This window comes from Podarcis tiliguerta, assembly GCF_965153285.1.
Source record: "Podarcis tiliguerta genome assembly, chromosome: 3".
In the NCBI taxonomy this organism is placed as follows: domain Eukaryota; kingdom Metazoa; phylum Chordata; class Lepidosauria; order Squamata; family Lacertidae; genus Podarcis; species Podarcis tiliguerta.
Genome location: NC_139536.1, coordinates 90,655,605 through 90,671,181, shown reverse-complemented (window position 1 = coordinate 90,671,181; position 15,577 = coordinate 90,655,605). Strand labels below are relative to the sequence as shown.

General features: G+C 40.2%; 1 protein-coding gene across 2 annotated transcripts in view; it reads left to right on the top strand.

The window, feature by feature from the left end:
* The window catches only part of TAF1B (TATA-box binding protein associated factor, RNA polymerase I subunit B), a 34,364-nt gene extending 19,682 nt beyond the window's left edge, over positions 1 to 14,682 (top strand). Inside the window, exons 9-16 of one of the 2 annotated variants that reach the window (XR_014508957.1) lie at positions 3,993 to 4,140; positions 7,051 to 7,228; positions 8,751 to 8,797; positions 10,186 to 10,276; positions 10,822 to 10,892; positions 11,582 to 11,798; positions 13,407 to 14,236; positions 14,273 to 14,682. Coding sequence is in view for 1 of the 2 variants with exons in the window: in XM_083431669.1 (XP_083287795.1) it covers positions 3,993 to 4,140; positions 7,051 to 7,228; positions 8,751 to 8,797; positions 10,186 to 10,276; positions 10,822 to 10,892; positions 11,582 to 11,798; positions 13,407 to 13,590 (936 nt within the window). In the remaining variant the exon portion in view is untranslated. Of the gene's footprint in view, positions 1 to 3,992; positions 4,141 to 7,050; positions 7,229 to 8,750; positions 8,798 to 10,185; positions 10,277 to 10,821; positions 10,893 to 11,581; positions 11,799 to 13,406 lie in introns of both variants that reach the window. The other variant, XM_083431669.1, reaches the window with a different exon arrangement.
* Positions 14,683 to 15,577: the final 895 nt, after the last annotated feature.

Genomic DNA, 15,577 nt, shown 5'->3' with positions numbered 1-15,577 from the left:
ACTAAATGGTTCCCACTTTCTTAATCTAAACGGGGTTGTGAAGTTGGGGGGCCACTTGGGTTTACTTCTGATGTAGCAATTTTAATCCTTACAATCCTATCTGTTAAAGAAAATTTCCAACAGATGTATGAATTAGGCGAAAGGATGTAAACACTAGCAGGCTGAAGGAAAATACAAAACAATTAAGGGGTAATAATGAAGAAGGAATCTTAATCTGATTTGTATTTTAGAAATGTCAGTGTAGAAAACAGTGAGTCACTAGGTCATTGTTATTTCACGTACCAGTTTGGCTGTAAATTTTGCATTTGGCAGTCAATGGCAATATTGTCATTACCCTTACATAATTGGCAACTGGTTGCACTGGTGTTGTTGCATCATAAATTTCTGTATCTACAATATTCCAGTATTGTGTGATACTCTTAATTGCATATGCAACATGTTTACTTTTACAAGTGATTTTTGCAGGTGTTTTGTGAAAGAAAGTTGACTGGGTATTGAAATTCACCAGGTAACTCCCACCGAGCTAGAGCTCTGAAATTTGACACACATGTACCCTAAAAATTGCTTTAAAATTTCTGGAAGTGTTATATTCCTTAAAAAAGGCTCTCTGGGTGATTTAGCTCCATAAAACTGAATTTGATGCAGATGTAGCTCAAAGTTATTAGAAAAGCCTGAAAATTTGTCACTTTTTTTTTTTTTACTGCTAACCTTAAAAAAATAATAATTGAGGCCTGAAATTTAACTCGTAAGAGAGGCTGCTGGCATTCCACTAACAGGGAGTCCCGCTGCTTTTTTACATACTTGAATTAAGCTTCATTTATTGTGTGTGTGTGTGTGTGTGTGGTGTGTGTGTGTGTGTGTGTGTGTGTGTGTAATACTTGCAGGAGCACATCCTTTTTCCTATCTTGAGGTACTTGTTGTGGGGAGAATTGTGGGAGCAACACACTTTCCAAGCAGTACAGTGCAGGGAGGTTAAACAACAACAGCCCTCCCCACCTTGTGCTGGGTTGTCAATGCAAATGGGAGTTGGAGGACATCAACATCTGGAGGACATCATACTGCCTACCCCTGTGCTGTATTGGTGTTCACTAATGGGTGTACAGTGAAAATCTCAGTAGTATAGATTTGCCAGAGGAGGCATTGGAGTGGCTTTGGGTGGAGTAAGTTTGCTTCTCCCCTGTTTCGGAACGTTCCAGTTCTGTTCTAAATTATAGGCTAAATACATACTTAGGTTGCCTTTTGTATGGGAAAAAAATATTCCTTTATAAGGGAAACAGTATACTTGTATTTGCGGGAGTATTTCTCCCCCCCCCCCCCATGACACTGTCCAAATAGTAGAATTGTAATCCAACACTTAGAATTGTTTCTCATCACCAGATAATTAAAATTAAGCCCTGGGCTGTGACACATTTAACATAACGATCTGTTTCGTTTTAAATAAACATTTTTGAAAACAAGACTAATAGCTCTTTCTTCAAAGTAGTTAAAATGTTTATATGGATGTTTGAGGAAATAATTCGGATAGAAGCATCATTGCCAGTGCTGTAATTCCCTCATGTTCATCTAGATTAAAGGTAAAAGGACCCCTGACCATTAGGTCCAGTCGTGACCGACTCTGGGGTTGCGGCGCTCATCTCGCTTTATTGGCCGAGGGAGCCGGCGTACAGCTTCCGGGTCATGTGGCCAGCATGACTAAGCCGCTTCTGGCGAACCACATCAGCGCATGGAAACGCCGTTTACCTTCCCGCCGGAATAGTACCTATTTATCTACTTGCACTTGGATGTGCTTTCGAACTGCTAGGTGGGCAGGAGCAGGGACCAGATGTCAATTCAGCCTTTGAAATCCCGGTAATGTCCGGTAAAATCCTAAAATAATTGGGTCCTCAGTTATATTTGCATCCTGAACAGGGCATATTTTTGACAGTTAATTTTTCTTATTAAATATTTATAACATTATTCCTATACTTCTTATGTGTTGGACATCAAGGAAAGCATATTCCTTCAAACTCGTAGCTCTCATTATTAAAATGCTGCTTTGACTACCTATCCCGAAATGTCTGAAGACCGACGTAAACCCTGATGTGCAACAGTCCTGTAAAGCATGTATTTCTTGTTTTTCGGGATAAAGTGCTTCAGGCAAAAAGGTTGCTTTTTTAAAAAAACAAAAAACTTGCTGCTCTGAAAGATTGCAAGCATAATACAGCTTGTAGACATTTTACATGCATGAGTAAACTTTTTGCTGGAGTTGTGTATGCCTTGTGCTATTTGTGGACTCCAGGGGAACCTAAGAATGTTTTTATTGTTTGTTTATTTGTTTAATTGGCATTATCAAAAATGAAACTTTTGAATGGATGTCTTGTTTTCAGAATGCTAAATGCGTGGAAAGAAAGGAGAATATTTTTTGCTACGCCATTAATAAGCACTTTTCTCTGTAAAACCCATGACATCTCTCCCCTCCTTCTTGTGCTTTCTTCTGTAATACACATATTCACAGAATTTCCATCATGACAGAGCTGTGTTAAGATTATCCCATCGAGACTGAAACATGTATGTGCTACTTATAGGCATCTGTTTGTAAGTGCAAACTTGATGGTTTATGTGATCTTTTTGGACACTGGCAGACTTCCACAAAAGTTCTCACCAGAGGCAAGCATCCTTGACTCTGTCGAGAAGAACATAGGTAAAGGTAAAGGGACCCCTGACCATTAGGTCCAGTCACGGACAACTCTGGAGTTGCGGTGCTCATCTCGCTTTATAGGCCGTGGGAGCCGGTGTACAGCTTCTGGGTCATGTGGCCAGCATGACTAATCTGCTTCTGGCGAACCAGAGCAGCGCACGGAAACGCCGTTTACCTTCCCGCCAGAGTGGTACCTATTTATCTACTTGCACTTTGATGTGCTTTTCGAGCTGCTAGGTGGGCAGGAGCAGGGACCGAGCAACAGGAGCTCACCCCGCCGCGGGGATTCGAGCCACCGAAGAACATAGCAGCACACAAAAGACCCCCTTCTCCCTCAAGGCCACAGCAGATTGAAGGGACAAAAGACTACCTCTTCCTCCAAACCTTCCGACATGTGTCAGAGAAAATTGGGGAGAAGAGGAGGTTGGTGGTAACAAATAATAACTGGCTAGCAATCCAAGCTAATATTTGTGGGCACCCAGGCAATACATCCCCCCCCCCAAGCAATGAGAGCCTATATGTTTGGGAGCAGAACTCTGCTTGTGGTTGTTAGGATCAAACTCAAAATTTCTGAAGTGTTTGTTTGTTTTAGATTCCAATAATATTTTTCATGTTTTAAGTTCAGCAAACTGTTCTACACTTGCAGATTCTCTTTCCTTTTTTGTGGTTTGCTGTGGGGTGAAACCCCTTTTCTCTCTCTTATTGAACTGAGGCCAAAATCAAACAGACCAGGTTTACATTTCTATCTTAACGATGCTACCTATAACATACCCTGAAGCTATCAGAAAATAAGTTTGATTGAAATGAAATATTACTCATCCATTTATATTAGAAAAATTCTTATTGCCTTCTCTATTCATAAAGTAATATGAATCAGTGCATTAAAAACCTAAAGGCACACTTTGAAATAAGTTTTCTAAAGCTTTCTAGAAGTTTTAGGATCGTGTAGGTTTGCTTTAACTTGCTTTTCAGCTAACTGTGGTATGGATGCCTTATCCTTTGGCTTATGTTGTAAAGAGGACCTTGTGACCAAAATATTCTTCAAAGCAGTTAAAAGCAGCAATGCTGTGTATTTACAGGGCTAAAGAGGTTCTAGCTTAACTGATAAGAGATCTCTTTTTGGTTTTTCCTGTTGTTGTATTTATGTTTTCATTAGGTGTTTCTCAAAAGAGCGAAGAAAGTTCCAGGCTGAAAGAACAACTCAGAATAATGCTTGGTGCTTTGTGGAGTCACCCAAGAAGCAGCTCAGATTTCTAAAGAGGGCAGATGTGCTTTCGGTCAAATGATGACACTTGTTTTCGATTTTGTTTTCTAGTCTTGGCCTGCGTATGAGGATGTTCACGAAAAGACACAGGCCCTTGCTGTATACCTGAAGCTACCTTGTTTTCCAGATATAGCAGAGGGCAGCTTCCTTCATCCAAACATTCTGTGCATGAAGTATTTGATGGAAGCCAACTTACCTGGTAAGGGCATGTGGGGGAGGGATGTGTTTTGTAACACCCAATTTAATGTTCACCCTATTTTTCCCAATGAACAAAAATTAGACATTATCAAGTCCTTTTAAATAGCCTTTACTGTGCTAATGTCGAAAGCACATTCCGATAATAATAATAATAATAATAATAATAATAATAATAATAATAATAATATATTTATACCCTGCCCATCTGTCTGGGTTTCTCTCCATATGGCAAATTTGGAGTTTTTCATGGACTTCAAGTTGGTAGTGGCATGGGGACTCCTAGGGCTTTATATTTGAAACTCATGGCTGATGCTCTTAAGATCTGTCAAACCAAAACAATGGCTCAAAATTTATGAGTGAGCCAGTGTGGGACAGCAGCTTGAGCACTGAACTCGCAACTGAGAAATACAGGTTCAGATCCCTTCTCAGTGAAGAAGCACAGAACAGGGTTTCCCAAACTTGGGTCTCCAGCTGCTTTTGGTTTACAACTCCCATCATCCCTAGCTAGCAGGACCAGTGGTCAGGGATGATCAGAATTGTAGTCCAAAAAAACAACTGGGGACCCAAGTTTGGGAAACCCTGGCATAATAGATAACTTGGGAAAGCAACTATCTATTTGCCGAGCCTACCTCACCTGGTTGTTGTGAGCTCAGTAGACAGAATGTATGCCTCACGGGTGTTGAGTTAAGCTTTCAATTAACCTCTTCCCTGGTACTGTACTAAAATAATTAAAACAAAGTCACACTCTAAACCTTTTTGGTATATGAAGTCCTGTTTCTGAATCCACTGGATATGAAAATAAAACTTGACTAAATATAAGGACGGATCATGTCTGCAAGCATGTTACTTTCTTCACTGTCTCTTCTATGTAGCTTCATATAGACACACATTCACCTTCTCTTTATTACAAGAAGGAGTTCAAATGCTTAATCACTAGGGCAGCAGCAGAATTAAAGGAAAGTACTAAATGTTTTCCAGACACATCTGCTTGAGTTTTAATAACACAGCATGAAAAAGAAGGTTGTGATCCTCTTTACTGCTGAGTCATGTTAACAGAACAATTAAAGTCACTTATAGCTGACCATTTGTTTCTACCCAATCACTCTTTGGAGAAAATGAGATTCATATGTAAGAAAAATAAGGTGTTCCTCAGTACTGCTGGATTCCTAATAGTACACACCTATGTAGGTTCACTAAGAAATAAGTCTCATTATGTTCAACGTGACTTCCTCTCAGGTAAAATTGTGTATAGGATTGTACATTTCATGTCTTCCCTTTAGATTTCATTACTTTCCCTTTTACTATGTATTTTTAATGAAACAGGATTTTTTACGTGCTTTTGTGAACAGGACTATTGTTCTTAAATCACTTTGTGATATGTCGCAGAGTTTCCGCTACAATATATGTAATGTTTCCTGTTGAAACATTTTATTTTCGTCATAATTTTTGGAAGCTGTGGTTTGGATCAGAGTTGGATCATTGTCAACGTCTAGTATCCGAACCAGACTTTCTCAACTTTGGGTCTGTAGATGTTGTTAGTCTACAATTCCAGTCATTCCTAGCTATCATGGCCAGTGGTCAGAGATTTTAGTTCAAGAACATCTGGGAAAGACTGGTTTGGATACCAAAAGTTGACAGTGCTCTTAGAATTCCAGATGTAGTATTCAGTATTAATTTATTCTTAGACTCTGCATGCTGCTGCAGTAATCATATTCATACTTGCATAACCAGCTGCTTACAGGTGAGAAAACAGCCTAGAAATATGAATATAAATAAACTAGAATAGGAAGCAGGCTGTGGCATGACCCTTCTCCTCTCCAGTGGAAACTCCTCGCTCATTTCAGCATTAATTAGGGCACAGTGCTGTTTGTCCCATTGCCGGTATTAATCATGGTTAGCTTTTTGCCAAGGATTGAACTGTTTTGTTAGTATTAGCTTTGGTTATACCATGATTGATGCTGATGAAGGAGGGAGGGAAATGACACAGCACGGAGGGAGTGGGAGCCCTGAGCTTACTCAGTCTTAAAACCATGTTTAAGAGAATTGGGACTGCTATGTTATAATGCCAGTCCTGCATGTACCTTTTGAAAATTGCAAAGCACAAATGGATCTGATGGAGGAAGGGTATCCAATCAAAGTTAAACCCTGTTAAGTTCCATTGTCCTTAATGCAGCACAGATTAAAGCAGAGACTTAATGCTCCAACTGAAATTAATAACACTTTGCGTCCTAAATTTGGGTTGGATCACGTCTTCAAGTACAGCAAAAATAAGGTTTAAGTAGTACTGCTATCACAGATCGCCTTGTATTTTAACATTTCTTTTTTAAAGAAAAGGTGCATTTGTACTTCTTTTTTACGCCACTTTAACTGTAGCTACAATCTTCACATTGCTGTACAGGTGTCTTCGAAGACACAAGGAACACAATTTCTTACTTTTCCAGTTTAGCAAGGATGTCATGAATCAACTACCTCATCAGATTCCAGAGGGGTTGTCAGTATACTCTGAAATACCGCCAGCATTCGCCTGCCTAAATTGTTGATTCCCTTCCATAAGCAGAAACAGTTTGCACACCTCACTGGTGACCCCGTTTGAAAGTAAAGCTTTCCCCCACAAACACAATTGTGCACATGTACACTTAAATGACTAAAACATGCTCAACTAATCTACTAGGAATAGAGCAACACTCACACGTCTATTATGAACAAACAATTTTTTTGTACCTTTAAATACTTGCCAGCCATGGGAAGACCTGGTGAAGCAGTACTGCGAGCCAAATGGGGAGGCCTGGCTAGCCTTATTAGGTCTGGTTCCCCAACCATTGGACTGGATAAACCTCCAAGGTTCGTTCCAACTCTAGTTCTTTGTGTTGGACTTCCATAGCATTTGAAGTTTATCCTCTTCTTAATTCAGATGATATGCACAAGTGGACGTGCAGAGTGGTAAAAAAAACTGGCGTTGGTGAAATGGACTTCCTGACACTTCGTCCTGAGAATAAATCAGCTCAGAATGTGAAATACGATATTCTTGCCGTAGCTGTGGTGATCGTGGTGCTGAAAATGCTGTTCTTGCTGGATGACCATTATGAATGGTAAGTGTGTGCTGCCATTATAACAAACGCAAACTTACCGACTTATTGCAGTTCAGGGCCACAAAAATCCTAGACTTCTATTTTTATTACTGCTAAGGACTAGCTCAGTGGTTCTCAAAGGGTGTGGTGCGGCAAGAGAGGTTGGCAAGCATGGCAGGAAGATTCGAGGACAGAGAAATGCTTAAACATTTCAGTGCAGTGTAGTATCAAAACGTGTGTTTTTTAATTTGCAGAATATGGTTCGATATCTTTTCAAAATGAGAGTATCAAGTGGTACTGAGGACAGTCCTAGGTTGTGATCCAGAATCACCGTTTGAACAGAGTACTGGAGAATAGCATGGGCTGTTCTTCTGCCGTTCTCAAACTCTGACCAATATGAAAGATCAGAAAAGAGAAAGGCTTCTTTGCGTTGATGAGGAGATGAGAGTTCGTTTGTCTCAAATTAGACCTAATATAAATGACATTACCTGGCAAAAGCAAGCTCACACCTCTCGTTGAGTTTGTATACATGCGTAAGAGGCTTGTTTATAATTATCTTATGGGAATGATTCATGTTCTTACGTAGCTGCATTGTTTTATACTTTCTGGCTGGCCTGTGATCTTATTATAAAGTAGTTGTGTTCTGTGGTGTGAATTAAGCACTGCTAGGAGTTGTTTCGTTTTGTTTTCCAATGTATTTCTTATCAATGAAGAAAATGGTGTGAGATGAGTAAACTTTAATCATGGAAGTGTGGCCCAGAGAAAAAAAGTTTGAGAACCATTGGACTAAACAAATGGAACACTGAATAAGAGAAATATAACGTATTCAATTTGTGTATATTCACATAGCATCTAGAATTGGTTTTGCCATTTTCCTCTTGGTCAGGCAGAATAACTGCAGCACAGCTCTGAAAGGGTCTGGTCTTATTTGACACAGCAGTGGTTCAAATGTGACTTATCCCAGTCCAATTTGCTTTAAGTTGTTTTTGATGTTGTATTTTAAATTTTTGGAACCCTATGGCTAAGGAAGGGTAGTAAATCATCCTCATCCTTGTAATGTGGAAGCAGATAAGGGTGTGTTTCAAGCAGTGAGGGATGTAACACTTGTGTTGCTCGCATGAGTGTCCATGTCAGTGTTGAAACCCGTCCCCCCCACCACCAGATGACAGTGGATTCTTGTATGAAGATGTTCCATGTAAGTAAAGCCCAATGCAAATGGATGGTGTCATGACCCTGGGGTCTGACTTCCCTTCTGGGGGATGAGGCCAAGGATTTGGAGAAATAATTGGAGGTTAAGGGTCTATATCCTGCAAAGCTAGCCACTAGGGTCCCCAGTTATCCAAGAACTCCAACATAGGAGGAGGCCATTCACATGGGAGGAGCAAGAACCAGCCCTTACAATTTTAATTTTTTTTATCTAAGAGATAAGGCCTTTGGATTCATTAGAGCGGCTCAGATTTTAAATACGCTTGAGTAGTTTGAAAAAATGGGGACCATGTTTTCAATTTAAAAAACCCTCTGAATCTGTTGGATATATTTTCAGGTTACTAGCAGACTATGCCGAAGAGAGAAACAAAAGGAAAGAAGAAGGTACCAAATACTTTAGAAGAAGCTTAGTATAAGTTTTGCATTGCATATTTTAAGATGCTAGCATACATGCTAGACAGTTGTGGAAGCTCGTTCAGTAGAGCAGTGTTTCCCAACCTTGGGCCTCCAGCTGTTTTCGAACTACAATTCCCATCATCCCTGACCACTGGTCTTGCTAGTTGAGGATTATGGGAGTTGTAGTCCAAAAACAGCTGGAGGCCCAAGGTTGGGAAATGCTGCAGTAGAGTATGTGAATTGAAAAGAAAGTGTAAGTCATATGAATGTATGAAAGCGCTACATGTGAAAAAGGAGCATTTTACATTTGCATGTGGCTTCCAAGCAATATCTGAATGACTGTAGTCTTTTAAATTTTAGATGCAGACGTCGCATAGCAAACGCTGGAAACTGACAAAGGCTCAGTTTCCAGAGTCTCTAGTGCAGATGTAAGATAGCTCATCCTTCAGTTGCTCTAAAGGGATCAGGGACCGGCTGCAGGATCACATGCTCCCTCCCCTCTGTTCCTCTCTGTCCTCATGCCCGTTGCCCTCACGTTTTCCAGCTGGCTTTAGCCTTCCTTAAACCTAACTAGTTTTCTGTTAACTTGTGTAGATCATTGCTGTATTCCCAACTATGTAGTAACGATGTGGTCAGCAGTAGATCTAGTCCCTCAAATAAGTCTCTAAGATGGTGTAGGGCAGATCATCTGGTTTGAATCCAACCTCCCTTAGAGAACATCCAAGAAGAATTGGGCTCACGGATATCTGTTGATACAAATATGCCCATAAAGCTGGATATCCTAGAATGCTGAAAAATGAATGCAATACTTTTAATCACAGCTTAACGAGAGTCAGTATAGTGTGGTGTCAGTGTTAGAGATATGAAAGCTAAGAGCTAAATGGCACCTTAAACCTAGGCTATGGGTGCAGCAACCTACTGTTCAGGCACACTTTTTTATAACAAGAATACAAAGCTGAAAGTGAATGAACTGCAGCTAAAAGATTATGTTCACTTTTCACACGGTCTAATCCTTCCCCTGCCCGCCCCCTAATATTCTTAAGAGGGTCTCTTCTCCAGTCTTTGGAGAGTAGCTGGAAGTGGGGAGGCAGAAAAGGGTCTTCCTTTCCTTCCGCTCTGCAGCTTTAATCTGAAATCTTAGGCGCAGCACTGCACCCAGAGCTCAGGAAGCACTCACGCTAATGAAATTCCCTGTCTCAAAATGCGCCTAGAACAATGGGAGTTTCGAACCCTGCGTGGTGTATGTGGAATTTGATGTGGAGCTGTCTTAGTCTTCTCTTATCTTGCACAGAAATAACGAGACCATGCTAATTTTAAATTCATTGAAAGAAGGATGGAATAAAAGTTGAAACTTAATTCGTTCATTTTCACTATAGGCTGTCCAGTGTTTGATATTCGGAAATGGTACCTAGTTGTAAAGAATGCTCTGGATGTGGAGCAGAAGAAATTTAACGAAGGAAGAATCAGGTGCGGTGTTCATAGACTGACAGTCTCTGATTTGGGTTGGAGAAATTAAAGGGTTATGATAGCAATGGGCAGTACCTGAAGATATGAATTAAAATGGGTAGACCCATCTGTAATGTCTTAGGAAATCTCTCTTTGTAAATATTTTTGGTGGGTTTTTCTTTTTACTTCTGATACCATTGCTGACTTTATTTATTTATTTATTTATAGTAAAAGGAATGGGAGGAATATTTTGAGGAATGTATGGGGAAGGTTTCTGTAGAAAGTAGCCTTGGTGGAGAGATGATTAAGCTCTGATGGAAGGGGTTTTAGCACTACACTGCTATTTCCCCTAAGTAGCCACAGTCCTATTAATGGAAGATATTTCACTTTTGGCATTTTTGGGGTGAATGGTGAAACCAAACAGGTTGAATACATTGTATTCAACAGGTTTAGATCATAGTTAAGGATATGGTTGTTGTGACGATAATCCACTGTGTGTTGTCTTCTCTCTCCTCCACCCCCAAATATTTCTTTTTTCTTTTTCTTTTCTTTTTTTGCATCTTCAGACATTTATGGAGATGTGAGAAGCCACTGTTGTTTTTTGTCCACGAAACATACGCTTTCCTCAAGAAAAGACGTAAGTGATTTGATCTTCCTTTCCTAAAACATGACTCTTCCCCCACGCCCTCAGATAGGTTGAATTTAGTTCTTAAGAACCTGGCCACATTTGAGGCATAAGGAGAAAGGGGACTGGGATTCCCAGTCTGGCAAGGAAGTAGGAACAGAACTGCCATCTGCCGTAAGCCTTACAAATATGTAACATGGAGCCATTCTCCCAGAAAGCATTTTGGAATATTCTTGAGGCCTTCCTGACTCTGATTCCTGCACTGTAAATAGATTGACAGGTGCACTCTGGGAAAAGAGAGGAACCTGACAAAGACAATGCTAGAGTTAGAATAGTCTTCTCTGATAGATAGATAGATAGATAGATAGATAGATAGATAGATAGATAGAAAGGCAGGCAGGCCACACTCCTCTTTTTCCGTATGTCAGTTCTTCCCGTGTGATGTGTACAGCTGTTAGAGATTATTTAAACTTTCCATTAAAGTGCCTGTCACGAGACACCCAAATTCTTCAAGAAGATGCTAAGTTCTGATAATTCTTTTACTATCACCAGAATTACTAAGGTTTTTGGATAATAACTTATATTCAGCATTTGGGTGTGCCTTGTGAAGTTTGCTTCCTTCCTTTATTCCAGCCTTTATTCCTTTCTGAAACAACCTTTAAAATGTTTTGTGCCTCATTGTTACATTTCGCTTTGTACAGAAATGGTAGTGGACCTTCAAAGGCAGTTCCGAACACTGTCTGGTTCTGTGGAACCTACTGAGAAGCAGAGCCCCTCAAGTTTCCAGCTAAATTGGACTGAGGAAATAGATTGTTTCCACGGGCACAGCCTGGTTGGGATTTTGCAACCAAAAGGCGACACATTAACAACTCTGAACAGAAAGTATTGGTTGTGTACGACTGCACTGTGCAAACGGAAGTAAGTGTTTGACATCCCTGTAGAAAATGTGTGCTTTATTGCTGGAAGGAGAACAGAATTCATGCATTCAAGTAATGATTCTGGCTGCTGAAAAATTTAATGTACTGCTTTTTGCCAGTTCTGTAGCGTTAGCGCTTTGAGGCTGTGCTGAGTCAAACCTTTATTTTAAATCAGATTAAAATTGGATCCTGAGTAGCCTTTCCTATGGTCAATACCAGTATCAATCTTGATTGTGGCTATGTCAGATAGAGAGATTGGTTCAGGGTACAATTTAGAGTAAGCACTTACAAAAAAAACTTATTGGGTAGTAGACCTAACCAGATGAAAAGGTAGTCAGTAGCCTGTGGCTATGTGATAAACCCAGATTACCTAGTTCCTTTTTTTCTAAGTGGGCCAGGTGTTGGTCACCTCTGTAGTACACATTTAAAACTACCAACCAGTAAAGCTTTTAACCATCTTCCATGGTTGAGAGTTCAGAAGTAGATTTTAGAATTGTGAACCTCATTTTTGGAAGAAGAACCAAGATGTCTTTTTTGCTTAAAAAGGTCAATTATATATACTTCTCATATCCTCTTGTAATATTCCACATAAGTTAGCACCAAGAGAGACACATTTGGACTCTGGAAACGTTTGTCAAAAGAAACTTCCTTCTCCTAATTGACAGAAGCACGTTTTCCTTACTTAGTTCTTAACACTGGTTTTAGTCTGGTGCTGCTCTTAAACCGATGCCCAGTATATTCCAGGGGCTAGAAAACTGGAGATAGGTGTTTGTTTCATCTTTTGTATCCTGCCGTTCTATCAGCAAGAATCAAAGTGACTTCCAAATGGAATAAGACAGCATAAAAGACTTGTGCAACTGAGCTTCCTTCTCCTCTCTTCTTCCCTGCAGCCCATCATGCACCCTCAAAGTCTGCCCCCAGATGCTTGGGTGGCCCTATGAAGCAGATTTTGGGGTCATGTGGGGAGAGGAGAGGAAGGAGAAGTCCTGTTGTGCAATCAGATCTGCATTCCCCATACTTCTAATTCAGGCACACAAACAGTAGCACTGTGGCTTCTTAAAACCCAAACAGCTTGGAGTCTGCTGTGCACACACACAGCTGTTTACGTAAAGCAATTCACTACATAAATCTGGGTGCGCATGATGGTTGGAAGAGCGAAACCAGCAAATTTGCACAAGAGTTATTGAGCGCAGCTTGCCATATGTAGCAAACTCCTTGTTTATATTTTCAGCAGCTCCCATGCCACACATTCCACTGCTATGTTTGAACAGGGCTTTAGAATGGGCTTCTTTAAAAAGTAAGAATCGGGTTCAAGGTCTTCCGCATTCGTGAATTCTTTGTACCACCGTGCCTAAGTTTCTGTCTCTTTGAGAGTGAGTCGCCTATCTTTAAAGCAGGGATCATGCGGCTCAACAGGGTTGTTCACAAAGCAAGCAGAGCAAACACTTACAAAACACTTTGCAGATTACAAGTCCTGTCTATAAATGCTTAGCTGTAGTGGTACAAGAAGAGCTTGAATAATATTGATAGGATGTGTACCCGTTTTTCTGGATGTTGTAATTTGGAATAAATTTGTGGGCTGTTTTCTTTTTCTTTTTCCCTTTTCTAGGGCGTGTGGTCATTTGGCATACTTCAAAGAATCAAATTTCCCTCATTCCTACCAGTTTGTTTTAAATCTGTTCTCCTTCATCCTGCGGGTGAAGCCCTCTCTCATCCATGAAGAAGTGTGCGCAATTGAACATAAACTCTTCTATACAGAACTTCGTAAAAAATCCATACTCTCCAAAGTTTGAAAAGGTGGAAAGCTTTAAAAACCAAAGATTTATCTCAAGAGAGTGAAGACCTTCAGTAAGTGCAATAACCTATACGGAAAATTCATACTCATTAATTGAGATTTACTGACATCATCACCTTAAGACAGATGCAGCTGCTCTGCAACTTGTTCGTACTTCAGATGTCACGTTCCTAGGCCAGCTACCACAGTTTGTTGGAGCAGAAACAAATGCCGCGTCGGGCTGCTTCATACAAAAAGACTTTAAATCAGTTTCTCGTTTGCATCCAGACTGGGAAGCTTTTATTGCAAACCACATTTATTAGATTGAGAATGCGGTGCCTGAATTGGACCTTACAGTTTGTTGCAGGGTGGGTAATAAACTAAACTAAACTCTGTTTCCCCCCAGTGATACTGTAAAATTTTTATACATTTTGAACTTCTTGTTCACTATTGTAATAACAAAAACATATTGACATATTTTGAAATAAACCTCTCTTTTTTTTCAAATGAAGTTGCCATTTAGCTACTTCCTAATGCTGTGATCCTACAATCTGATGGTACCTTACTGGTTTATCAGTGGAGTTGGGTGCTCCATGAGGCAGAGAGGTATCTGCTTCAGGTGGCAATTTCTGTGTTGCTTAACACTGTATTCACTCCACACCCCAGTTTAGAATAGGAGGAATCCACTTTGAATAGAATAGGAATCCACTTTGATTTTTTTTGTTAACCCCAGGTGCTAAAATGTATTGATTGGGCTTGCCCCTTTGTGGAATTCCTTTAGTTCTTTGGAGATTTGTAATGGCATAGGAATGTAGCCTAATAGTAGTGAATAAAACAAATTATTGCGTAAATCTCCATTCCTGTTACAGTGAGCATCTTACCTTTAATCCAGCCCAATCTTAAAGCCAGCTAAAGTATAGTTACAGCTTTGAAAGCCAATATTCTTTGCCTGTCTGCATCAGCAGTGTTTTGTCTCTAATGCTTCAAAGAAGTAAGGTTCAGCGCACTATTCCTGTTAACATTTTGGCTTCATTGGATGGTTAAAACAGAACACTTTGGGTTTTGTTTCGTTTTTGTCTTTTTCACAATAAAAAAATGTGATAGACTTGAATGAATGAATAATACAAGTAAATGAGTTTTTGTGTAGCGATACTACCTCTGCATTGATTAGGAACCTACTGCTAATCTAAGCCGCAATTCACCCCTTGGATCTCTTCCCCCTTGCTGTTGCTTGACCTCCATAATATGTGTTAAGATTGACAGTTGGCAATCAGGTTCCACCTTCCAGAATGTTTTAAGCTGAGTAGAGAGGAGAAACGCTGTAGCGCACTGCAGCAGCTAAACTGGACACCTTCATCTGCCCCACCTGCAGTAAAACATGTCTCTCCCATATCGGTCTCTACAGCCACAGCAGGCGCTGTAAGTCTCCAATAGTTTGACTTTACCCCGGAAGACACACTTTTCCGGTGTCTCCAGAGAAAGACGGATGCCAACACTCCTCTAAATGCCTAGCACGTTTAGATGCTATATCTATTAAAGGTGCTATACCTTTAAAACAGCATTACGCCTAGATGGATCGGTCGGCACTTAGTCACTGTAATCATAGCTAACAGGCTTGTGAAACATGGCAGCACCTGATCTTTACTGAAATGAAGTTGTGCTGAGCCTGGGACACAAATGCTTTGAGTCCACTCACCATTATACCGCGGTGCAATTGCATTTCTCAAGCAGACAAATGGGGTTGGATAGCCCAAGGGTAGGGTGTGTGTCTCTAAAACAACAGCTTTAACTACCTCGTCTGCTTGTATTTAAGTTGCAGCTCCTCTTCTCTTCAGCAAAAATAAATAAATCAGCATTTTATCTGTAGTCCTTTTTTAAAAAAGAAGGGATGTTTTTTTCTTTTATTATGCTCCTTAGCCTAAGGACTTCTCAGCTCTACAAAAAATACTAGATCTTCTTTTGAAAGGGATGATTTTCTCCTTTATTATGCTCCCAAGCCCAAGGAT